Source organism: Mustela nigripes, chromosome 13 (assembly GCF_022355385.1).
Source record: "Mustela nigripes isolate SB6536 chromosome 13, MUSNIG.SB6536, whole genome shotgun sequence".
NCBI classification, from domain to species: Eukaryota; Metazoa; Chordata; class Mammalia; order Carnivora; family Mustelidae; genus Mustela; species Mustela nigripes.
In genome coordinates, this window is record NC_081569.1 from 118,346,485 (window position 1) to 118,367,800 (window position 21,316).

The window sequence follows — 21,316 nt, forward strand, 5'->3', positions numbered from 1 at the left end:
GATCAGAAAGGAACAGAGACCATATACAGTAACAGTCACCTTACAGGCAATACAATGGCACTAAATTCATATCTCTCAATAGTTACCCTGAATGTCAATGGGCTAAATGACCCTGTCAAAAGAGACAGGCTATCAGAATGGATAAAAAAACAAAACCCATCTATATGTTGCCTCCAAGAAACTCATTTTAAGCCCGAAGACACCTCCAGATTTATAACCTTTTCAACTTCATTAAGCCTATGTTATCAGATATTCTAATTTAACTGAAAATATCTTGCTTTCCTAATGAGTTTGCAAAATTTTCCTGAGTGTCTTTTGCTCATTGTATCTAGCATGGGAACACAGCCAACTATAGGCACTCAGTAAGCATTATCCTTACTGTGATGCATAGGACCAGATTTGTGAGTCTTGTAGCACATTTCTAGAAACACTGAGCCTAGTCTCATTAGCATTTCAAAACGTATAAGAAAGGGGTGCCTGGGTGGCTCAGTAGGTTAAATGGTTAAGCATCTGCTTTTGGATCAGGTCATGATCCCAGGGTCCTTGGGATAGCCCCACATTGGGCTCCCCGTTCAGCAGAGAGCCTGCTTCTCTCTCTCCTTCTGTTTGTGTGCGTGCGTGCTTTCTCTTTCTCTCTCAGTGTCAAATAAATGAGTAAATAATCTTTAAAATACATACAAATTTTTAAATTAAATATATATATGAAAAAAATGTCAGTCACATGCATGAGCTGCCTTATATTTTTTATTTGATAAATGCCTATAACAAGCCAAAGTCTGTAAAATCTGTTTTATTTCCTTTTAATAAATAAGAAAATAATTATATGAGTTTTATAATTCTTTCTATTGTAGGTAGGTAGAGATCCCTCAATTCACATATGGGATACAGAGACCATTAAACCATTGTCAGTATTAAAGGGCTGTCACCAATATGGTGTCTGTGCTGTTGATTTCTCAGGTAAGGATGTTTTCTGTCTCAGTAAGAATAATCAAAATGCAGAGGTGATATATAGCATTATAGTCTAAATTGGTATTACCTAAACTTGTCACCTAGCTATGACCTTCACAGTTTTTTTCAAATGTGCATGCTATTGTCCTAACCAGTCAGGGCTGAGAGTGTAGGTGTGCTGGCTGGCTTATAAGTTAATGAGTATTATTTTTAATACCCATTAATATAAATATGTTTCTATTTTTAAATGTCCATATAACATCTAAAACCCACTAGAATTACCTACCCACTAGTGGTTATGTAACTCCCACTTTAGGCAAACCCCAATGTCACGTAATAATTTACAGTCACAGGGTAAATGAAAATATTTAGGGTAAAAGCTAAGAAGGAAAGAGGTTAACTCTGAAATACTTGTTTTGTAACTTTTCTATGAAGTAACAAATCCAAGCTATCTTATAAAAATAATTTTAAGCGATTTTAGCTCTTTCCTGTATATTTAAAAGTTTAGGCACTCCTGAGCAGCTCAGTTGCTTAAGTATCTGACTTCAGCTCAGGTTGTAATCTCAGGGTCCTGGGATCTAGCCCCACGTCAGGCTCCACTCTCAGTGGGGATTCTGCTTCTCCTTCTGCCCCTACTCATACATTCTCTAACTCTCTTGTTCTCTCTCAATGAAATATTTTTTAAAAAATTTTTAACAAATACACATAGATCTACAATGAAAGCCAGGCTGTGGATTGGGAAGAGGGGAGAAATGCCATTGATAGAAGATTTCATTTTAGGAAACAGTAAATTTGTACTTTCTGCAGCTCTTACTAAAATGAGAGTTATTGGGAAGAAGCATAAATATGCATTTAAGGATCTTCTAAAAGTCAAGAAATAAGATTAATGGCAAACTGAGGGAGTCAGTAAGAAAAATATCACTAGTATTGATAATGAAACAATTGAGGTTTGCAAAAAGTGCCAGAGTGGCCAGTGTGTAACTAGTTTGGGCCTTTTCAACTTGTAAACATGTGCACAGCTGTCAGCATGACTTACTTAGTTCAATCATTTGTCCAACACTTCATTACTTGTTTGGTAATAGTAACAAATAATATAGTTGACCGTCACTGAAAACAGTCCTATTAATGATGAAACGCAGTTGTAACCTAAATCTTTTTCCATTCAATTAACTTTTCATAATCACTGAGTCCTATATCAAAATAGAGTTATGACAGTAAATTTAATTGAAGTAAATATTTTCTTTATTTTCCTTTCCTTCTCATTTTAAAATCTTTTTCCACTTAAACTTCTTCCTTCCCCCATTCTAATCTGGTGGGAAAATAAGGAAAATGAAGTAAGAGACAATGTCAACAATGTTTAGATGCATTGAGAAATTGTTCTTCCCCTGCTTACAAATTCTGGTTCTTTTTATAGCTATATGTGTGCATGCCTAACATTTAACATCATTTTATAAAATTTTAAATGGTGCTGTAGGTTTTAGGGTTTCTTTTAGATTTTTTATCTTCTGAATGTTAATGGTCAGTCTGTCTCTCTCTCTGATTAATTTTTATAGCTGATGGGAAACGTTTGGCTTCAGTTGGAATAGATGATAGTCACACCATTGTGCTGTGGGACTGGAAGAAAGGAGAGAAACTTTCAGTAACAAGGTGGGGGAAAATTTTGATAGCACATTGGCAAAATAATGAAATTACTTTAAAACTTTTTCTATTAAAACACTATTGAAATCAAATATGTAACCTTTTAAAAAAAATTGCTGTCATCTTTATTACCATTGAATAAGTAGTATAATCCTGGTAAAAAGACCAATGATTTGAGAATTCATTGGTAGGTTTATCCCTTGTGAAACTGCTTTTACTGTAATAATACATTGGAAGTAGCTTTTATCTAAACTCTTCATTTATGGGGAAAGAATTCTATACAGTAAATTCTACTATATGGTAATCTACAATGTGGCCATTGGAAATGCTCAAATCAAATATTTGAGTGACAGATGACACATACACCTGTATATCACAAAGAAGCTATAGATTATATTTTCTCTCACATTTTCCATCTTCTAAATTTTCTAAAATGAGCATGTATTATTTTTATAATAAAAAATATTAACAATTGCTTTAAAGGAGGAAGTAGTCAACTGTCAGATTATTTTTTAACGTCCTATTCCTTAATGTGTGACATAAAGCACTTTTAAAATAGAGATAAATGCTTTTTTTCAGTACATAAACAATGGCAAATAAAAGATAGTTTGAAAGGAATTTTGTGTTTGGAATGGCTATATTAAGCTGTAACAAAATATTATAAAAATTTTTTCTTTAACTGATTCATGTTACAATTCCCTAGTCACAGTACCAAAGTAGGTGCTATCCAAAAGAAGTTCAGTTCTCACTGTTCCTATGTTTAAAGATTATGTTGAGAAGAATTAAATTAAAATTACGACAAGATAACAGATGTACAAATGCGTGATAATATAGCCCAAACCTGAGAGAGATGTAGGCAAAGGATTCAGTAGTGAAGTAATCACAATAGGGTATGGATTAGGCAAAAGATTATTATAGGAGAGATTTATCTTTAGAGTTAAAACATTTTGGTATTTTTTTCAGAGGAAGTAAAGATAAGATTTTTGTTGTAAAGATGAACCCCTACGTGCCTGATAAATTAATTACAGCTGGAATTAAACACGTGAAATTTTGGCATAGAGCAGGTAAGGAAATGCTTCTTTTTTACTCTTTTGAAAGAAATTATTACTTTCAAAAGTGATTTAGCTAAGTGCAATGCAGTATCCTAGATTGGATCCTGGAACAGAAAGGAGACGTTAATGGAAAACAGGTGAAATGAATTCAGTTAATAGAAATGCATCAAACATGTTGGTTTCTGGGACGCCTGGGTGGCTCAGTTGGTTAAGCGGCTGCCTTCGGCTCAGGTCATGATCCCAGCGTCCTGGGATCGAGTCCCACATCGGGCTCCTTGCTCTGCAGGGAGCCTGCTTCTCCCTGTGACTCTGCCTTCCACTCTGTCTGCCTGTGCTCGCTCTCACTCGCTCTCGCTCTGACAAATAAATAAATAAAATCTTTAAAAAAAAAAAAAAAAAAAACATGTTGGTTTCTTAGTCTGCAGTAATGTAGGTTGTTAACATTAGGGGGATTTGGGCAAGGAGTATACAAGAATACTCTCTTATCTTTTCATCTTTTATGAAAATCTAAAATTATCCAAAATATTTGTTTTTTCAAATGATTCATAACTGTCTTGATATATTTTAAACAAATGTACGATTGACTTTTTGTCTACAATAGTGACATTAATTTTGGCTACATTAATGTAATATTCATATTTTCAAAAGGGTTTAACTTGGGTTAGCTTGGGTGGCTGGTCAGTTAAGTGGCTGCCTTCAACTTAGGTCATGGTCTTGGAATTGTGAGATTGAGGCCAGTGTTAGACTTCCTGCTCAGCAGGGAGTCTGCTTCTCCCTCCCCTTTCTGTGAACCCCTCCCCCACCCCTAAGCTCAAGGTATCTCTCTCTCTCTCAAATAAATAGAATTTTTTAAAAAGTGTTTAACTTATGAGATAAATCAAGTGATGTTCAGACTCCTTTCTTCTTCTGTTAAAGACATTTTTTAGTACAGACTGAAAACGAAAAATGCAAAAATTCTTTATATGCTATAAAATAATACAGAAAACAAAGGTTGTATAACTTCAGTCCATTGTAACTGTAAATTAGGTGCTGTGGAAGAAGTTAATATTTTAAAATAAATGTCTCTTTTCTGAATAAAATAGTAGTACAGTTATAAATTCCACCAGTTTGATATCAAAGTCCCAGCATACTTAAAACTTGCAGATTAAATACACAAATATAGAAGAAGTAAAACATAAATAAGAAAAAGTTTTAGTAAAGAGATTTCTCAAGTTGAGGTTACTTTCAAATTCACGCTTGGATTTAATACTTTATCACAAACTCATCAAATCATAGTGTATATATGTTTACAAAGTAAAAGAGTATTTTCACATTTTTATTCCCATATATTTAATAAAATTTTGGAATACCTCATTTATTTAGAATTGCAAATACCAAGCAAGTAATGCTTATTATTTCTGTCTTGAAAAACAAAACAAAATCCTATAAATTTCTTTGAAATAAGAGACAAAGAAAGTAAATAGTTTTAGAATGAAGAGATTTCTCTCTCAAATAAATAAATAAAATGTTTTTTTACAAAAAGGGCGCCTGGATGGCTCAGTTGGTTAAGCGACTGCCTTCAGCTCAGGGCATGATCCTGGAGTCCCGGGATCGAGTCCAACATAGGGATCCCAGCTCCACAGGGAATCTGCTTCTCCCTCTGACCTTCTCCTCGTCATGCTCTCTCTCACTGTCTCTCTCTCAAATAAATAAATAAAACGATTTTAAAAAAAAATGAATAGATTTGCAATTGAATGACTTTTTTCCTTAAGTTTGATTAGTCATATAGTAGACCTAAAACTGAACCATAAGGATAAATGTTAAAACTTTGATGTGCCTTTCAACCTTCCTCACTTTTGGGGTTCTGATTCAGAGTTCACTAGACAAGTGAGAAAATAATTAACCACTTTATTAATCTGAGTAAGTGCTCAGATAAATGCATAACTTTATGTAAATTAGGTAAAGATGGCTAGAAGGGAGCATCTTACCTCCTGTCTCAGAACTAGGCTTTGAGAATTCCAACTCATAAATTATTAAGCTGACCTCTAAGAAATTTGAACTCTGTTCCATGGTTGGTATGGGCAGGCAGCCACTGAAAGTTTTTGAGTGCAGTGATGATGTGACCTGGTACAATAGGAATATGTTATGCTATGTCTATCAGAAAACCCAGTTGATAATTTAAATTGGCAGTGGCAAACTCTTTCTGTAAATGGTGAGACAGCAAATATTTTAGACTCCCCAGACCCAAGGGACATAATAAAAAAAAATTATGTAAATACTTAAGGAACAAGAGAGAAAACTCCTACCCTGCTTTCTACCCAGTTGCCATGAACTGGAGACATTGTATCCAAGATCAACTTGTTGCAGTGAAAGGGACTTGCGGATTGGGCTGGAGGAACCACAGTCATGCCCCAGTGACACACAGGTCCTACTGTGTTGTTCTCCCTTCCCACTTTGGGCAGCTAGCCAAAGTTAAGGCAACTCCTAAATAATTCTACTGCTAGGTACTTACTTAGCAGTTGCCATTTGCAACGTCTTCAACTTGCAGATCGCAACCAGCTTAGACCCTGGGCAGCTGCTAGTTGGCAGCCATTTGTCAGGAAGGCAGGCTCTAGGAGTGGAAAAGGAAACAGGCATGGCTTCTGTAGCTCACAGTGCTAACCTGTACGCTCTGTACAAAAACGGTGGCAGGACCTGGCCCACAGCCAGGTCTCTCCAGTAGGAGAGACAACCTACTCCAGGTAGACTATGCTCTAGTGAAAGCCAGTCCCTTCACTTGTGTACTAGATCCTTTCTCTTCTCATCTACTCAAGAGCATCAGTCCAGTGCTTCTTCCCTTCCTCCCCTACCTACATCACTGCTTTTCCCTCTTTATTTCACTCTGCATACAAGTATGGGGTTATTTCTCCATCTTAAATAAAACCAGATGAACCCCCCCCTTCAGCTCTACCCTCAAGCTGCTAATCAGTTTCTTATATACCTACTATAATACCTTTAGACTGTTTACATGTTCATTTTACAATGTGTTTTCTCCTTCTTTTGAGAGAAATCTAAACCTGTTAGGGTTTTTTTCCCCCCTTTCCACTCTACTTAGTTACCCTAACAAGTTCATGAACTACTCTGGCTGCTACATTAAGAAAAGACAGGGGTGTCTGGGTGGCTCAGTCAGTTAAGCATCTGACTCTTGATTTCAGCTTGGGTCATGATCTCTGGGTCATGAGATCAAGCCTCATGTCAGGCTTTGTACTCAGGGTCTGCTTAACATTTTCCCTCCCTCTCTTTGCCACTTCCCCTGTTCATGCTCTATTGCTTTCTAAAGTAAATAAATAAAATCTTTAAAAAAAAAAAAAAAAAAAGGACCGTCTTCTGCATACATGTGGAATATGACCACTTTTCATCATCTTCCATGTTACCACTCTGGTCTATGCCACCGTTATCATTTGCCCCGATGGCTGAAATAGCCATCTAACTCTTTTCTTCCTTGCCATTCTCTGATTTACTCTCAAACCAGAAATCAGAATGAACATATTAATATATGATATGCCAGATTTTATTCCACTAACCACTTCCCATCACATGCAGAGTAAAAGTTAAATTCTTAAGATGGCCTATAACTGCCTTTGACCTCTGTGGCTTCATCTCCCATTACTTCCACCCTTATTTTCTTTGCTATACCATGCTGACCTCTGAAACTGTTCTTTGAAGTTTCTTTCACATTACTGTATTGGGGGCCCTTGCTGATCCCGCTGCCTCGAACAGGGAGCAGAGCAGGGAATTTTATTGTCTGTTTTGTTTGTAGCTCTACCCCAGTGCCTTGAATAGTGCCTGGTGCATGCATATATATATATATCTATACATATATATAGATATATATAGATATATATATATGAATATATATATGAATAAATTCAATTGGGAAAAAATGGGCAAAAGATATCAATAGGTAATGAATGGCCAATAAAAATAGGAAAATATGACAAAGCTCATTAATAATCAAAGAAAGGCACATTAAAACAACAATAAAATTCAGTTGGGGGGCACCTGGGTGGCTCAGTTGTTAAGTGTCTGCCTTCGGCTTGGGTCATGATCCTGAGGTTGAGCCCTACATTGGGATCCCTGCTTGGTGAGAAGCCTGCTTCTCCCTCTCCTACTCCCCCTGCTTGTGCTGCCTCTCTCACTGTTTCTCTGTGTGAAATAAATAAAATCTTTAAAAAAAAATTCAGTTGGTATTTCATATCCCCCAGTCTGACAATACCAAATGTTCCTGAAAGGTGGGAAACAAGATCTCCTTTTAATGGAAGTGTAAGTTGATGTATCAACTTTCTAGAACAGTTTGGCAACAGATGATACCTCTCATCTATATGCTTTCCTTTTTGCACATACCCTGTGGTCATTTCTAGGCACTCCTAGAGAATCTCTTGCATTTGTATAGAAGAGACCTTTATAGGAATATTTAAATCAGCATTGTTTTCAGTAGCAAATGCTTGGAAGCAACTTAAGTGCCCATTAATAGGAAAATGAACGGACTGTTAGGTTCATATAATGGAATGTTTATATAGTTATGAAAATGCATATTCTAGAGGTACAAATCAACATATATAAAATTCTATAGTGGATTATTAGTGATAAAAGCAAGTTGCAAAGGAATACAGTTGACCCTTGAATGACACAGGGAGTTTGGATGCTGACCCCCGGCATAGTAAAAAATCCACATATAACATTTTAAAAAATATTTTTATTTATTTGAGAGAGAGTGAGAGAACATGCACAAGCAGGGGAAGGGGCAAAGGTAGAGGGAGAAGCTGACTCCCTGCTGAGCAGGGAGCCTGACACTGAGCTCCATCCTAGTACCCTGGGATCATGACCTGAGCTGAAGGCAGATTAATCCACTGAGCCACCCGGGGGGCCCCAAAAATATGCATATAACTTTTGACTCCCCCAAATAATTCTAATAGCCTGCTGTTGACCCGAAGCCTTTCCAATGACATAGTCAGTTAACACACATTTTGTAAGCTATATGTATTATATAGTGTAATCTTACAATAAGGTAAAATATAGCAAAGAAAATATTAAATAGAAAATCACAAGGAAGAGAAAATACATTTAGAGTACTGTGTCTATTGAATAATGTGTAAAAGTGGACTTGTGTGCAGTTCAAACCAGTGGTGTTCAGGGTCAACTGTACATAAAATGGTATTTATAGAAAATCTTAAAACATGAAAAATATGACCTATTGCCTAAAAATTTACAAATAAGTAGTAAAATGTATTAAAGAATGCATGAAGGTAGTCAATAGCCCATTCACAATAGTAGAGGGTCAAGAAGGGAAATGGGATTGGCATCATGCCTTGGTTTTAGTAATTTTGTGTGCGTTCTTATATTATTTTTTTATATCTTTCTGTTTTCTTAAGTATGTCATAATAAAAATTTTGAAGAACAATCAGAAGTGCTGAGAATTGATCAAAGCTGATTTAGTATACATGTTTTTATCCAAAGAGCTGTGGCCTAAAAGCTGCCATGGTATGGCTGTCTTAGCCAGGCAAGTCGCTGATTGAGAGAACTTTATTTTTCTTTGAAAGTCTCCATACTATTACAGATTTAAACAATTACAGTAGGAAAGAAATTTTATTACTTTAGAATTTTATACATTTTAAAAATGGTACTTCTGGAAATACAAATCAAAACCACAATGAGATATCACCTCACACCAGTCAGAATGGCTAAAATCAACAAGTCAGGAAATGACAGATGCTGGCGAGGATGCGGAGAAAGGGGAACCCTCCTACACTGTTGGTGGGAATGCAAGCTGGTGCAGCCACTCTGGAAAACAGCATGGAGGTTCCTCAAAATGTTGAAAATAGAACTGCCCTATGACCCAGCAATTGCACTATTGGGTATTTACCCTAAAGATACAAACGTAGTGATCCAAAGGGGCACGTGCACCCGAATGTTTATAGCAGCAATGTCCACAATAGCCAAACTATGGAAAGAACCTAGATGTCCATCAACAGATGGATGAATGGATCAAGAAGATGTGGTATATATACACAATGGAATACTATGCAGCCATCAAAGGAAATGAAATCTTGCCATTTGCGACAACATAGATGGAACTAGAGCATATCATGCTTAGCGAAATAAGTCAAGCAGAGAAAGACAACTATCATATGATCTCCCTGATATGAGGAAGTGGTGATGCAACATGGGGGCTTAAGTGGGTAGGAGAAGAATAAATGAAACAAGATGGGATTGGGAGGGAGACAAACCATAAGTGACTCTTAATCCCACAAAACAAACTGAGGGTTGCTGGGGGGAGGGGGTTTGGGCGAAGGGGGTGAGATTATGGACATTGGGGAGGGTATGTGCTTTGGTGAGTGCTGTGAAGTGTGTAAACCTGGTGATTCACAGACCTGTACCCCTGGGGATAAAAATATATGTTTATAAAAAATAAAAAAATTTTAAAAAAATGGTACTTCTGTGATATTTTTCATGAACCAGGAGGAGGACTGATTGGAAGAAAAGGCTATGTAGGCACACTGGGGAAAAATGACACAATGATGTGTGCAGTGTATGGATGGACAGAAGAGATGGCTTTTTCTGGAACATCCACAGGAGACGTGTGTATCTGGAGAGATGTCTTTCTTGTGAAAACAGTTAAAGCACATGATGGGCCAGTGTTTAGTATGCATGCATTGGAAAAAGTAAGTATTCTATAGATATTTTTAAGTTAAATGTAATTTGATCATGGATTGTAGAGCATTTTCACAAGTAAAGGAATATTGTCTTTCTGCTAAGCAGAGCCACTCATTAATAATCTGTGAACCAGAGTCTTCCTACCTTCTTTTATTCCTTTTTCAAACTCCTGAACACACTGAAATGGGTCTGCCTTGGAAAAAAAAAAGTTTAACTTAATATTTATTAATTCTTTCTATGAGTCAGCAATTATTTGACCATATTATCACCATATCCTGTGATCCTCTGTTTATATGAAGGATGGGATTATAAAGCCTCCAAGAGAAAATATGTATCTTGTTGAAAGTGTTAGAACTACCTTATGTTTACAGATTACAAACCTTGTTCTTAAAGTTCTGTCCTAAAAGTAGATTGTTCAGTGTAAATATTGTTCCTGTAAATATTTTTGCAGATTCCTTGCTAATATATAAAAAACACAATTGATTTTTATGCTAATTTGCTTACAAGCTATAACTTTTAGCTGTTAATGTTCTTTCCTCTAGAATTTTTCAACATAAGGAAGATTCTTATTTTTAGAAATATTTAGATCTTTATTAACTTGAAGATTTTACTTTCAAAGGGATTTGTAACTGGAGGAAAAGATGGTGTAGTAGCTCTTTGGGATGACTCCTTTGAAAGATGTCTCAAGACCTATGCTATCAAAAGAGCTGCTTTGGCACCAGGATCTAAAGGTGATTTGAGGGGTGCCTGGGTGGCTCAGTCGGTTAAGCATCTTCCTTCAGCTCAGGTCATGATCCCAGAGTACTGGGATCATGACCCACATCGGGCTCTCAGCTCAGTGGGAAGTCGGCTCCTCCTCCTTCCTCTGCCTGCTGCTCTGCCTGCTTATGCTCTCTTCTTCTCTCTCTGTCAAATAAATAAAATCTTCAAAAAAATAATAAATAAAATAAAGATGATTTTAAATTTAATTCCCTTTGTAGGATAAGCTATTAATTACTCATTAACGTATATGGTCCCTGAGGTGGAGAACATAGAATACATTTTTCCTTCTTTACTGGATAGACATCAGAATTTGATGGGAGAAGCCATTTAACTAGAGCCCAATTCTTGCTGTCCTTTCAAAAATCTATTTTCTTTGATAAAGATGGCAAAATATTAACAAAGCACAAGATTATTCATGGTAATTTTGATCATTTTTAATGTTTCAGAGAAAATTGACACATGAGCATCACACTTACCACCAGTCAAGAATTTGTTTTTAAGCTTGGCATTTTGTTTCACATTCGTGTTTTGTTGACCTTTCCTGTCTCTCCTTGCATGCCCTTCCTTTTACCCTCTCATCAATGTGTTAAGGTACTACATCACATTCTCTGTAACCTCCAGGCCTTTCTGTATGCTATTACTTGGCCTAAAATTTGCCTTTTCTCCTCCCTCTTGCCTCTTCCAATTACCTGACCACAGACTCATTTTCAGATCTCAATAAGGTGATTTCTTCCACTTCCATCTCCCTTCTACCCCTCAAGAAAGGGAAAATTCCCTTACAATTGCCCTGTTTCAATACACTCCTCACAGAGGGTCTATTTTCTTCATTGTATGCTCTGTAAGAGCAGGAGCTGGCTATGTTTACCAGTTACCTCTCTGAAGCCTTCCTAGGACACAGTCTACATAAATGAATCAATCTTAAGTTGAATTAAAATTACTAACCAGAATATTGTAGGTGCTCAAAGAAGGTAAGGAGGTGAATGGGGAGGGGCAAATACCTAAATATAAGAGGAAAAGAAACAGTCAACAGAACAGTAGTAAAAGATCTGGGATAATAGGGATTTGTAGTATGTAGAGATTAGCAAATTGAGTGGTTTGGGAAACTGCAGTGCATTTATTAGAATATTTAAAATACAGGGGAAAGCAACCTGGTAATATGATTTTAATTGTCAAAAGAGCATCATTGGCAATATATACATCTTTGTGTTCTAGTAACTTTATACCTAGAAGAATATCTTCATTTAACATTTCAGGTCTTCTCTTGGAAGATAACCCATCTATACGTGCCATATCATTAGGACATGGTCATATTTTAGTTGGCACAAAGAATGGTGAAATACTAGAAGTGGATAAAAGTGGCCCAATAACACTTCTGGTCCAGGTAATTTGAAAAGATAATATATGTTTTTTTCTTTGTATGCAATTGATTTAATACCTAGGAGCCAAAATAAATAGTAGTGGAAAATAATGTTAAATTAATTAGGGAAATATTTGATAATACATACCAAAAAATTTTTAATTTAATTATAGCTGAGTAGATACCAGTAAATAAATACTCATGTTATCATGTGGAGTAACTGCCATTATTTTAAGTAATTTCTTATTGTAAAAGAAAAAACCAATGAAAAGAAAAAACAGTTGTAATTACTTAAAGCAAGTCACTTTATTTCATATTTATTTTTATTTCTTTGAAGTATATTTGTTGAATGTCAGGCAGTTGTTTTTATTTGAAAGTCTTTATTTTCATTAAGTTTCTAACTTAAAGAATAAATGAACATAAGCTAAAAATTTTATTGCTGAAAACATTTGTCAGTGAAAATGTTAATATTAAAAATCTAGCAATGTAAACTTTTGTATGGTAGAAATATAAAATGAAGGAGCAGGATCAGATGATCCTTAACATTTTTATCAGGAATGCTGTATTAAGTTTTTAGTTGTACATTTCCTATATGTATTGTTTTTCTGAAAGTAGGAAGACAAATCAATAGCATAGAACACAGCAAATGAGGTAGGATCTACCCTACTGAAAATCAGTCCTGCAACTCTATATAGTAACACCAATTTTGAGCTTACCTTTTATTCTGAAAAAGAATTATGTTCTTTCTTATTACAGACATTTCTTCTCCAACCCCACTTTCCTCCCACCTCACTTCTGTTAAAACAACACGGAGCACACATAGACAAGAACACTGCACATACTTTAATGTTAATTTAAAATCCTAATGTAATGTGCCAAGGGGAATTCGTAAGCAAATAACAAAACATTGTATATTTATTGTCCAAACTTCATGTCTTACTCTTGAATTTCAGTCACATAATATTCCTTTGAAATAAAAAGATGATGGAGTCATGGTGTTTAACATGTTTATGATCTCTTAGAAAATATCAGTACAAGTATACTTTTACAGATGAATCTATGGACAGAACTTTTCAAAAACACAGGCAATTTTATAATTGTAAGAAAAGGTTTGAAGTGATAAATGACATCCTATTATTTTTTATGTTTATTATAGTGTGTAAGATTTTAAATATCTGTTGTTTCTCTCCTAAATATCAGAAACAAGACAAGGATACCATTCTGACCATTATTGTCCAAAATTGTGTGTGATGTCTTAGACAATTCAGAAAAACATTATGAAGTGTAAGCACTGGAAACAAATGGATAAGACTGTCAGTATTTGCAGATATTATAACCCTATATCTTGGGTATTCCAGAGAATAAACTGAAAAATCATGAGAACAAATTGGGGAGTCCTGTAAAGTGAGATTCAGAATCAACATGTAAAAATCAATAGCATTTCTTCAAATCAGCAATAATCAGTTAGAAAATATGGTACAAAATTGGTAGAAGATATGGTACAAAAAACCAAAAATTTTTGAAGAAATGAAAAAGAAAACTATACAATAACCAGGAAAAATATGCAAGATCAGTGTTAAGAAAACTATAAAGTTTTACTAAAGATCTAAAAGATCTAAATAACTTATAAATTTCATATGATCATAAACCAAATCCAAATGAAATTTTTCAGAAATTCTGGGAAGAGTTTTTAAAAATCATCTAGAAAAAAAAAACCAAAATAGTACAGAAATTGTTGAGAAACTTCATGCTAGAAATGAGATAATATAAAACTATAATAATTAAAAGTTTAGGGGCACATGGGTGACTCAGTGGGTTAAAGCCTCTGCCTTCAGCTCAGGTCATGATCTCAGGCGCCTGGGATCAAACCCTGCATCGGGCTCTCTGCTCAGCGGGGAGCCTGCTTCCCCCTCTCTCTGCCTGCCTCTCTGCCTACTTGTGACCTTTCTCTCTGTCAAATGAATAAATAAAATCTTTTAAAAAAATAAAAATAAATAAAATTTTAAAAAAGTGTAGAGACATACAGGGAAATAAAAATCAAAACCACAAGGAGATAGATGTCACATCCCACCTGTCAGAATGGCCAAAATAAAAAACTCAAGAAACAAGCATTGGTAAGGATGTGGAATAAAAGGAACACTTGTGCACTATTGGCAGGAATACAAGCTGGGACAGCCACTCTGGAAAGCAGCATGGAGGTTCCTCAAAAAATTAAAACTAGAACTACCCCGTGATTCAGTAATCACACTACAGGGTATTTAACTTAAGAATGCAAAAACACTAATTTGAAGAGGTACATGCACCCTATGTTTATTGCAGCATTATTTGCAGTATCCAAATTGTGGAAGCAACCAAAGTATCCATCAATAGATGAATGTATAAAAAAGATGTATATAGATACATATACACACACGCCTGCCGACTATTATTCAGCCATAAAAAAGAATGAAATCTAGGCACACCTAGGTGGCTCAGTAGTTTAACCTCTGCCTTTGGCTCAGGTCATGATTCAGGGTCCTGGGATGGAGCTCTGCATCAGGCTCCCTGCTCAGCAGAAACCCTGCTTCTCCTTCTCCCACTCCCGCTGCTTGTGTTCCTTCTCTTGCTGTGTCTCTCTCTGTCAAATAAATAAAATCTTAAAAAAAAAAAAAATCTTGCCATTTGCTAGATGGCAACATGGATAGAGCTAGAGAGTATAATGCTAAGCAAAATAAACCAATCAAAGAAAGACAAATACCATCTGATTTCATTCACGTGTGGCATTTAAAAAACAAAACAAATGAACAAAGTGTGGGGGAGAGACCAAAAACCAGACCTTAACTATAGAGAACAAACTGATGGTTACCAGAGGGGATATGGTTGGAAGATGGGTGGTATAGATGAAGAGGATAAAGAATACACTTATCAGGGACGCCTGGGTGGCTCAGTTGGTTAAGCAGCTGCCTTCGGCTCAGGTCATGATCCCATCGTCCTGGGATCGAGTCCCACATCGGGCTCCTTGCTCAGCAGGGAGCCTGCTTCTCCCTCTGCCTCTGCCTGCCATTCTGTCTGCCTGTGCTCGCTCTCCCCCACCCCCCTTCTGATAAAAATAAATAAAAAACCTTAAAAAAAAAAAAGAATACACTTATCAGAACGCCTGGGTGGCTCAGTGGGTTAAGCCACTTCCTTCGGCTCAGGTCATGATCCCAGGGTCCTGGGATCCAGCCCCACATCAGGCTTCTTGCTCAGCAGGGAGCCTGCCTCTCTCTTCACCTCCACCTGCCTCTCTGCTGCACTTGTGTGCTTTCTCTCTCTCTCTCTGACAAATAAATAAATAAAATCTTTAGAAAAAAAGAAAAGAATACACTTATCTTGGTGAGTGAGCACTGAGTACTATATGGAATTGCTGAATCACTCTATTGTACACCTGAAACTGACACTGTATGATTATCTACACTGGAATGAAAAAAGTATGTAGATGTATGTACACAACAGAAGTACATTCAGATGTATTAAGAAAAAACATGTACAGTAGTCTTTGTAGTAGAATTCTCTGGATCAGTTTGGAGAGTGGCATCTCTTTTTTTTTTTTTTTTTTTTTGAGAGTGGCATCTCTTAACAATATTAAATTATATCAGTGAACATGGGATCTCTCTTTTCTTTTTAGATCTTTAACTTTTTTCAATAGTTTTATAGTTCACAATATAGAGATCTCACAGTTTTGTTTTTTTAAAATAAAATTTTTTAAAAATAACAGACCTCATTTATTCTAATAATTTTTTAGTAGATTTTTCAGATTTTCTCAACATAAGATCATAAGAGCTGTAAATATTGTTTTACTATTCCCTTTCCAATCAGAATGCCTATTACTTCTTTTTCTTGCCTAATTATCCTGGCTGGAATCTTCAGTACAATGTAGCCTGGAAGTAATGAGAACATCCTTGTCTTGTTTCTAATTTTAGGGAGGGAGCATCCAATATTTTACCATTATGTTTAAGTAATCTCTACACCCCAGATGAGGCTTGAAGTCACGATTCCTTATCATAATGCTAACTGGATTTTTCATAGATGTTCTTTATCAGATTGAAGAATTACTCTTCTGTTTCTAGTTTGATGCTAGTCTGTATCAGGAAACAGTATGTCCTTTGTCAAATGCTTTTTCTTTGTCTATTGAGAGATGATCATATGGTTTTTGTTTTATTCTATTGATAAAGATATTACAATAATTGGTTTTCAGCTTTTAAACCAACCTTGCATTCCTGGGATAAACCCCAGTTGGTTGTGGTGTATGATTGTTTTTGTATGTGTTGGATTCCGTTTGCTACTTTTGAGGATTTTAGCATCCACATACTGTATATAAGGGATAATTGGTCTATAGTTTCTTTGTGATGTCTGTCTGATTTTGCTATCAGACTCCTTGGCTCCATAAAATGATTCGGGAAGTGTTCTCTCCTCTTTGATAGTCTTTTTCCCTGGCTATACCCAGCCACTAAGTCCATTACAATCCTGGCTGATTGCTCTGCTGTTCTCAAAATTTGCCCCAGAGCATAAATTGCCCAACAGATCAAACTGATCAAATTCAGGCTCCCTAAAATGGACATCCATTCCCTAGGTTAATGTTTGAGATTTATTTTGACTTGAAGCATTCTCCCCTGAGATTAACCTGGTTCTGTTGGACAAACTCACTGGCCTTCTATTTAGCTTATATAAATAATACCAGTACCAGTACCAGTTACCTCCAAGTACCTTTCATCATAACCTTCATTGTTTTCAAAAGCATCTTTAGGCTTAAACTTTCCTACACTATGTAATAATGTAGTCATTTCATTTGAGAAGAGATTAGGAGCTGTTTTACTGCTTGGCTTCTTCCTTCAGGCACAATCTCTGATCCAAGGCTCTGGAGTTGAGGGTGAGAGCAATGGAGTGCTCCTTTTTGAGTGTCCCTTGCTTTAGAAGCTGAGTGCTCAGTTTAGGGTGGGAATAGTGGGGAGTAGTAGCCTTAGGTCTTCTTGGATTGTATTAAAGCCCCTGTATTCTTAGTGGCATGACTCCCAGTGTAGAGCCTCCATCTCAGAATAAGGGGGTTCATCGAGGATTTAACCTCTAGCAGGTAGCTGGGGGCAAGATGAAATGCCAGTCATCTGCTCCTTCTGAGAAGATAGCCCAATAGATTAGGGGGTAGGGAAAGAGAGTGCCCTTACTCTGTGTTCTTGGTTATGTCCGGCTGGTGTGGACTTTTCAAGTCGGTGAGTTGGAAAGAGGCAGGAAAGGAGTGGGTTTCAGTTAAAATATTGCTCTTACCATTGTTCTTACCAGATTTTAGCAGATTTTTTGAATAAATATTTCTTTTGTCATACATAACTCCTTGGAACAATTTCCAGAGACCTTAAAATTTTTTTTTTTAATTTCATCAGTTTGACTGGGGAGTAGGTCTACAGCACTCCTTACTCTTGAATGCACGGAGTTCCTCCTGTATGGCGATTTTTAACATTCCAAGGCAGCCAATTCCTAATCTCTCCACTCAGTGAAATTTCAGGATTTTTAAACTAATTTTGATACTAACTTGATTATGTTGATTATATTGTAATTGTGTAATTGTGAATTAATTGTAATTGTATCAACAAAAGCATTTTAAGGTATAGTCCAAAGATAAAGAGAAAAGTTTTATTAGATTACTATAGTATTTATTATCCTATCATTATATATTATCAGTTGTTGTCTGTAGTTTTCTTCTAAATACACATATATTTAGGTTAAATTGATCTGAACTGTGTTCTCTTTGTAGGGACACATGGAAGGAGAGGTGTGGGGTTTGGCTACACATCCTTATCTGCCCATCTGTGCTACTGTAAGTGATGATAAAACCTTAAGAATATGGGATCTCTCTCCTAGTCATTGTATGTTGGCTGTCCGGAAACTGAAAAAGGGTAAGAGGCTCTCAGGCTTGAATATAGAATAAGTTGTCACAATTTCCCAACCCTCATAAATGTAAGAAAGCAATAGTAGGTATATAAAAAAGACTTTTAATATTTATTCCATGTATACTTACTCATGATGATATATAAAGAAAATTAATTATACCCAATCTTTGCTTTATGGCACCTCCTCTGATCATACCTATCCTGAGCCAGTTTGCAGTGTTATGTTGGAAAAGAAAAAATACAGGAATGTAGGAAGAAAACAGAAGCTAAATTTTCCACCCTTTATGACTAAGAAAAAAGGGCTTAATTTAAAAAGAGGTAGCAGAATTGAAGGGAGAACATTTTAGGGTGAAACAGAACTGAGCACATTTGTAAGTATCAAATGAAGCTAGCCTGTCCATATAGAGAGGTAAGAGGTGCCATTTTTAGAGCAAAGCAGATATTATTAACCTAGGGCAATTAAGGATGTACAGATAACTTTGAATTTCTTAACTGGTAGGGAATGTTATTTTATAGCATGGAGGCATTGTAGGAGGAGCTCTTGTTGAAAAGTTTGGAAATTGTGACTAAGAAGTGAGAATCAGCAGATGAAGGAAAGGATTGTCAGGCCATAATAAGGGCCAAGTTGAACTTAGGTAACATGAATTTGTAATTTATTTTTATTTCCATCTATTGACTTAAAAGTTAGGGTCTGTTCTCTTTTTTTAGTGTTACTATATTTAATATTTATACTTAACTAAAAATCTAAAATTAATCACAACCTCTAGAATAATTGAACCCCAGTCACTGCCCCTTCTCTTTCTCTGTCTCTCTCTTGAGTTATGGATGTTTCATTCTTTGGTGGGTTTTTCTCCCTGAGAACTAGAAAAGATTACCAAATATTATCTCAGTGGTTCTGTATTGAATTTTCCAAATGAAGGTTTACAGTAAAATCACAAAACCACAGTCATACCTTTGTCTACACAGGAAATCATGGTACCAAATATTCTTTTCTTCACAAGGCTATCGGAAATCCTTATCAGTCAAATTTGAACATACTTGCTTTTAATACCCCTCAGATTTTTTTTTGTTTGTTTAACTTACTTTCTTTTTTTAATTGAAGTATAATTGACATACAGTATATCAGTTTCAGGTATACAGCATAATGATCTAATATTTGTATATATTGTGAAATATATTATAAAATATATTGTGATCATTACAGTAAATCTAATTAACATCCATTGCCATACATAGTTACAAAATGTTTTTGTATGATGAGAACTTTTTTTATCTACTTTATTTTTTTATTTTATTTATTTATTTTTTTGAAGATTTTATTTCTTTGACAGAGAGAAAGATCACAAGTTGGCCGAGAGACAGGCAGAGAGAGGGGGAAGCAAGCTCCCTGCTAAGCAGAGAGCCATATGCAGGGCTCGATTCCAGGACCCTGTGATCATGACCTGAGTCGAATGCAGAGGCTTAACCCACTTAGCCACACAGGTGCCCCAATGATGAGAACTTTTAAGATCTCCTTTTTTAACAACTTTCAAATGCACAATACAGTTTATTAACTATGGTCATCATGATGTACATTATATCCCCATGACTTACTGATTTTATAACTGGACGTTTTACCTTTTGACCCTCTATACCCACTTGGCCCACCTGCCAGTAGCAACCACTAATCTTGTTCTTTGTATCTATAAGCTTGGGGTGTGTGTGTGTGTGTGTGTGTTTGGTTTTTGTTTTTGTTTTTGTTTTTAGATCCCACATATCAGATGGTATGGTATTTGGCAAATTGTCATTCATCTTTATGACTGAATAATATTCTGTCGTGTGTATGTTTACACACCATTTTCTTTATCCATTTTTACCATCATTGGGCACTTAAGATTGTTTCTGTATCTTGATTATTGTAAATAATGATGCAATAAACATGGGGGTACATACACCTTTTTTTGAATAAGTGTTTTCATTTTCTTCAGATAAGTACCCAGGAGTGGAATTGCTGCATTATGTGGTAGTTCTGTCTTTAATTTTTTTAAAGAATTTTTAAACTGGCAACTGGGTATTATTATTTAAGGCAGTCAGTGTTTACTTAGGTTTATCTATGCTTATACATTTCTTTGTTCCTATTTTCTTCTTGTATCTCAGATATTTTTTCTTTTATCATTTTTTTATCTAAAATACAGTCTTAGGGACACCTGGGTAGCTCAGTGGGTTAAAGCCTCTGCCTTCAGCTCAGGTCATGATCCCAGGGTCTTGGAATTGAGCCCTGCATCAGGCTCCCTGCTCAGTGGGGGCCTGCTTCCCCCCCACCTTCTGCCTGACTCTCTGCCTACTTGTGATCTCTATCAAATAAATAAATAAAATCTTAAGGAAAAAAAAATACGGTCTTGGAGTTTCTTTAATAAAGACTTCTTTATCTGAACCAGCGGCATTCCAAGTGTTCTGTTGCACCAGCAAAAGTATCACTGACATTGTAATTCATCTTTTTTTAAAAGATTGTTTTATTTTGAGAAAGAGTGCGTGTGCTCATGCACACATAGGGGGAGGGGCAGAGAGAGACAGAGAATCCTCAAGCAGACTCCCTGCTGAGCACATAGCCCGATATGGGGTTCCATCCCAGGATGCTGAAATCATGACCTGAGCAAAAACCAGGAGTTGGCCACTTTTGACTGAGCTACCCAGGCACCCCTGACATTGCAGTTCTTAAAAAGCAAGCTTATTTTTTTGTTGTTAATGCATAGTTCACACACAATGTTACATTAGTTATGGGTACACAACATAGCAATTCAACTTCTCTATACATTATGCTGTGCTACTGCAATGTACTACCATCTATCACTATACAAGACTATTACAGTAGTATTGACTATATTCCATATGCTTTTATCCCTGTGACTTACTCATTCCATAACTGGAAGCTTGTACTTCCCACTCTCCCTAAAAAGCAAACTGATTTTTATTCGGCTTTATTATTATTGTTTTAAAATTTTTGATAA

The 21,316-nt window shown here is 35.9% G+C and overlaps 1 protein-coding gene across 1 annotated transcript in view; it reads left to right on the plus strand.

The window, feature by feature from the left end:
- The window catches only part of EML5 (EMAP like 5), a 181,319-nt gene that overhangs the window by 90,856 nt on the left and 69,147 nt on the right, over positions 1–21,316 (plus strand). The window contains exons 15-21 of the mRNA XM_059373561.1: positions 852–957; positions 2,502–2,595; positions 3,550–3,650; positions 10,116–10,318; positions 10,930–11,041; positions 12,326–12,453; positions 18,194–18,335. Coding sequence (XP_059229544.1) covers positions 852–957; positions 2,502–2,595; positions 3,550–3,650; positions 10,116–10,318; positions 10,930–11,041; positions 12,326–12,453; positions 18,194–18,335 — 886 coding nt within the window. The remainder of the gene's footprint in view (positions 1–851; positions 958–2,501; positions 2,596–3,549; positions 3,651–10,115; positions 10,319–10,929; positions 11,042–12,325; positions 12,454–18,193; positions 18,336–21,316) is intronic.